The 5000-nt window shown below is 55.4% G+C and overlaps 2 protein-coding genes across 2 annotated transcripts in view; one reads left to right on the forward strand and one right to left on the reverse strand.

Annotated features, from left to right (window-relative positions):
* Positions 1–1417, forward strand: part of PTSG_00512 (uncharacterized protein) — a gene marked incomplete at its 3' end in the record, with an annotated part of 6788 nt that extends 5371 nt beyond the window's left edge. The window contains exons 12-14 of the mRNA XM_004998998.1: positions 1–880; positions 1029–1130; positions 1279–1417. The exon at positions 1–880 is cut by the window's left edge and continues 88 nt beyond it. Of these exons, the coding sequence (XP_004999055.1) occupies positions 1–880; positions 1029–1130; positions 1279–1417 (1121 nt within the window). The remainder of the gene's footprint in view (positions 881–1028; positions 1131–1278) is intronic.
* Positions 1418–2050: 633 nt separating this feature from the next.
* The window catches only part of PTSG_00513 (phosphatase 2A regulatory subunit A beta isoform), a 6152-nt gene continuing 3202 nt past the window's right edge, over positions 2051–5000 (reverse strand). Inside the window, exons 8-15 of the mRNA XM_004998999.1 lie at positions 4946–5000; positions 4639–4802; positions 4415–4463; positions 4029–4202; positions 3745–3879; positions 3453–3533; positions 2944–3181; positions 2051–2714 (exon numbers count right to left, since the gene is read on the reverse strand). The exon at positions 4946–5000 is cut by the window's right edge and continues 212 nt beyond it. Coding sequence (XP_004999056.1) covers positions 2695–2714; positions 2944–3181; positions 3453–3533; positions 3745–3879; positions 4029–4202; positions 4415–4463; positions 4639–4802; positions 4946–5000 — 916 coding nt within the window. The 3' untranslated portion in view covers positions 2051–2694. The remainder of the gene's footprint in view (positions 2715–2943; positions 3182–3452; positions 3534–3744; positions 3880–4028; positions 4203–4414; positions 4464–4638; positions 4803–4945) is intronic.

The raw sequence follows: 5000 nt of genomic DNA on the forward strand, positions 1-5000 counted from the left end.
CAAGTGTTCCTGAGGGGTGGCCAGAGTTTCTCGCCTTCTTTGTGGAGAGCGGTGGTGTGATATTGGTTGGTGACCCGTTCCATCTGGCTCCAGCCGGCCCGCATGCCGTGCCTGCACGCATGCCCGCCTCCCAGCAGCAGCAAAGTGAGCAGAGTGAAGAGGGGAAGGAGAAAGGGGAAGAGGAGGGCACTCAGGGCGATACGGGAACAGCAGCTGCGTTGGCAGGAGGTGCAGCCGAGGATGAGACGACGTTTGTCGTTGCTGACGTGGTCATTGACCCTTGTGGTTCGTGGTCGCTGCTTGGTGCGTGGCATGAAAAGAGCGTGGAGGATGCAGCCACGGGTGATGTCGCCAAAGTGTTTGTGTCTCCGCCAGCGGACCTGCCGCAGTCTGTTGTTTCGAGTGTGGAGCGAATCACAGAGCGCCTCGCATCTAACATGGCCAAGAAACACGTCGTTGGCCATGCGTCCATCCGCTTCGTTGTGGACGGGCCTCGCGTGACCGTCTGCCATGTGCTTGACTGTGCCTCGGATCCCTATGTGTGTGCTCGCTGGCTCCATGCCATGCCTGCAAGCACGCCCAGCCCGCAGCGTGGCGCTGGCGCTGGTGGGCTTGAGAGCGAGCCACATGGCGACGCACCGCCACAGAATACCACGCCTCCCCGTGGCGCCGAAGGCAGCCGGGGGCCTCTGCTTTCATCGTCATCCTCTTCCGCTTCCTTGTCGTCGCTGACGGCAGAATCATCGCGTCCTGCTCTCCTGCCGCCCCCTGGCTCGCGTCGGCTTGCCCTCATTCCCGGCAAAGTTGTGATTGCTGCCAACACTGTTCACCTTGTCTACGCTGCGCCCGTGAACGTTGCCGTGCTGTATCAGCTCCTCAGGTGTGCATGCGTGTGTGTGTGTGTGTGTGTGTGTGTGTCGTGCATGTGTGTGTGCACTTCCAGGGTGTTGTTCGTTGTGTGGATATGCTGTTTGTTTCTTTTCTGCAGCCCTCAACGCAGTTGTCTGCTTGCTGGGTTGTGTCTGCAGGGTGCAGGGCCTTCAGCGTCTCACACAGAGCACGGGTGCGACGCTGCTTCCGTTGGACCCAAAGGCACACGATCACCTGGCGTTCATTGCATACGCTTCCGAGTACGTGCAGACGTCACACCGTGTGCTGTCGCAACACTTGCTGTGGGCTGACTCCCATTTTGTCTGCTCTCGCACTCATACGCTGATGCTTCGCCGCTCACCGCTGTTCCTCTGCCACATTTTTTTTTTTGGTTCCCCTCCACTGCAGTCTGAAGAGTGCCGTTGGAGAGGCAAACCAGCTTCTGTCTGGCATTGAACGGGAGGTGTGTCCAGCCTCTGTTCGGTCGCATAACATTTTATCGCAGCTGATGACAGTGCTGGCCCGATCTGCAGTGGACAGGTCGTGAGGCAACCATGCTGTTGTGATATGGGCACGACTGCCAGTGCCGTGCAGTAGCGCCAGCTTGCTTTGTTTTGTATTGGAAATGCACGCATGCATGCACATTGACGACAAGGATGGTTGATGGGAACCAGGCCACGGAGGAAAGAGTCATAATAACACCAGTAACATGCAGATGTACAACTTTCCTCGAGGCATCTGCAGATGCAGTGCTTTGAGAAAGGCGTGTAGGTCATATCGTATTGTCTGCAATGATTTGCCATTTGCATCGGGGAGTAGTAAAACCACCTGACCGCCACCGTCATTGAAGCTGTGTGTGAGATGCTTGAAAAGTGCAATCCAGCTGTGAAATAACGAGGCGTCGTTGTGTGTGTGTGTGCGGGGGGGGGGGGGGTTTAGTTGTTGTTAGTGTTGTTGGTACGCACCTTGACAGGTTGTATCTCACATCGGGCTGCTTAATGTTTTTTTTTTTTCCTTTTTCTTTGGTTGGTGGAACCACTCCGTTGTTGTTATTCCCCTCGCACAACCTCGTTTCATCCAGCCTTCCCCACCCATACTGGTTCACATCACATCACACCAACACCAACACCCTATTGCGTAGGCGTGGCACCCCAACATGCGCGCGTGCGCATGCGCATTATTTGTGATATTTCTGTTTCATGCATGTGACGGGGTTGTGAGACCAACGCACACCCTTCGCTATGTGGTTTTGTAACTGGACAAGAGCCAATCACGAGACACATGTAGAGGACACGCAACGAGTAAGCAGGCAAAGCGAAAACACATCCGTTACCACACACACACACACACACACACACACACAATACACGACGAGTGACGAACGCACACCAAGGAACAATAACAAGAAGAACAACAACCAAAGACAGAAAGGAGGAAAAAGAAAGTAAAGTGGCAACTACACAAGCAGCGACGACTCGAAGAAGCAAGTTCGGAAGGATGTCGAAGCAACAGAAGGGGTGTGAACGCACGACGCAACCACAAAGCACGGAAAATGAACAGGAACACCAGGAGACAACAGTTTCAGCAAACGCACTGGACACTGTTGCTGCACCGCCAGGACGGCGAACACGTGACACGGAGCATGGCGCTCACCATCCCATCACGAGCTGCACACAATGCCCAAATGCATCGCCCACGCCGCTGTCGAACTCACGCTCACCATACTCGGACAAGCAACCAATTAACCTACCACACGCCACCAGACAAGCGGGGAAAGAGGGAGGAGAATACGCCCGCACCCCACACCACACCACAAAGCATTCCTCAGACGAAGGAATCCATGGCTGCAACGGGCCGTGCAAGCAGAACAAAGCCTCGCGTGAGGATGCAGCCAAGCCAAGCACACAGCACAGAGAAAAGCACACACGTACAACAGGCGGCACAGAAGGTGGCTCAGATAGTAGCACTACACACCACACGAAAAACGCACGCACAGCACAATACAGCACAAACAGACACCACGCAGATGCGATGCAAGACAAGGAATGCAAGGCAAACCACGAGGGAACTTACAGGAGAGCGCCTCCTTTGCATACTCCGAAACGTCCACATCCGGGTCCTGTGCCAGCGTGTCCAGGGTGGTCTTCACCTCCGGCCGCAGGTGCGGCGTGTGCTTGAGTCGCTGCAGAATCACCCTCAGCGTCTTGGCCACGTTGATGCGGATGTTGGGGATCTTGTCCTTTGAGAGCGACAGGGTCATCGGCACAAGCTTGCCGGCAACAATGTCTGGTGTCAGGTCCCGTGTCAGGGCCTGGTCACACACACACACACACACACACACACACACAACACACACACACACACACACATGTCCATGACGGAACCAGATGAGAAGGTGGAGGAGCGCAAGGGAGGGCTCATGACCTGTCGTGAGAGCAGCTCTGACCAACCAGTCGTAGACAGCGAAACACAGTTCAAAGGCTTCACTCGGCAGCATTCAACGGGGCATGTGTTGTGTTGTGTGTGTGTGCGCGCACTTTGTACAACACAACACAACACAACACAATACAACACACACACACCTTGAGGGCAAAGAGGCAAGTGAGCCTGTGGACGTGGTTGGATGATTCGGAAAGCTCCTCCAAGGCGGGAAGCACAACAGACTACAGGCAGACGCACGCGAAGCAAAAATCAGGAAGCAGCGCCACACAAGTTAAGCGAGTGCGCACACACACACACACACACGCACGCACACACACACGCACGCACACACACACACACACAAAACGCAAACACGTACACACACACGTGCACACCCACAGCACGCAAGCCACACGGAATTCACGCTGAAACAGCCATCCCTGTGCAACTCACAATTGCCCAAGGCTCGCCAAAGATCTTCGTGAGCTTCTGGAAGTTTGCGACTGCTGCGGATCTGACGGCGTACACGCTGTCACGCAGCCACTCCGTGCAAAACGGCCTCAGGTCTGAGTTGAAAAACTCCACACCCTAGATTAACAGCAACCACAAACGCACGCAGCAACGAAGAATTGTGAGCAGAGCACAAGCGACAACGCAGCGGCAAGACACCAACACACAAGTGCGCACGCACACTCACGCACTGACACACGAACACACATACACATGCTCACACGCACCAGCTGCTCTGCGATGGTTGGCAGGTACTCGATGATTGCGAGGCGGACGCGCCACTTTGCGTCCTTGGCCAACTTCTCAATGGCAGGCAGCAGCGGTTTTGAGAGGTGACCCAGCCCAATCACAGCATTCACCTCGCTCAGCCGCGAAATCACGTTCAGGCGCACTTGCGAGTCCTGGTTGACGGTAGATGGCACATGAGCGAAAGGCGTGAGGTGGCACGCAGATGCCGGCAGCATTCACACAGCTTCAAACACACACGCACACACACACACGCAAAAAACAAAAACAAAACACCACACACACACACACACACACACAAACAAACAAACAAACAAACAAACAGCAGCTGATCAGGACCACAAGAACAAAGGGCATGCTCACTCACGTCGTCCCTCAACAGGCGAAGGAATGTCGGCAGCAAGCAGCGCACGGTCCTGCCAAACACGAAAATGAACGAGAACAAGGCCGTGCAAAGGCGAGAAACAGCAGTGGTAGCAGCAGCAGCAGCAGAAAGGTGAGCAGCAGCATCACATGGCAAGGAAAGCAATGCTCAAGACCACGGTATGATACACAGGAGAGCACGGCAACGAGAGCACGGCAGCAACCTACTCCTCGGCGCCGACCACACTGGAGAGGCCCATGACGACGTTTGCCAGCGAGGCGCGGGCGTGCTCGTTTGGGTCCTGCGATATGCTCTCGATGCATGGCACAATCGCATCCACAATCGTGCGCACACGCGTCTCCGGGTCGAGCGCAAGGCAGAAATCGTACACCTGACAATCGAAAGAGGGTGCACGCAACCATGAGCACGCGTAGACGTAAAGAACACACACATACACACACACACAGAGTTACTATGTGTACACCACAGCAGTGCTCGCACAGGGCACAGCGTGTTGTGGCGCGCTGCGCATACCTTTCCAGCGGCGCAGCGCCGAACCTCCGCCTCCGAGTCGCGCAGCAGCTGCGTA

This window comes from Salpingoeca rosetta, assembly GCF_000188695.1.
Source record: "Salpingoeca rosetta unplaced genomic scaffold supercont1.1, whole genome shotgun sequence".
Lineage (NCBI taxonomy): Eukaryota > Choanoflagellata > Craspedida > Salpingoecidae > Salpingoeca > Salpingoeca rosetta.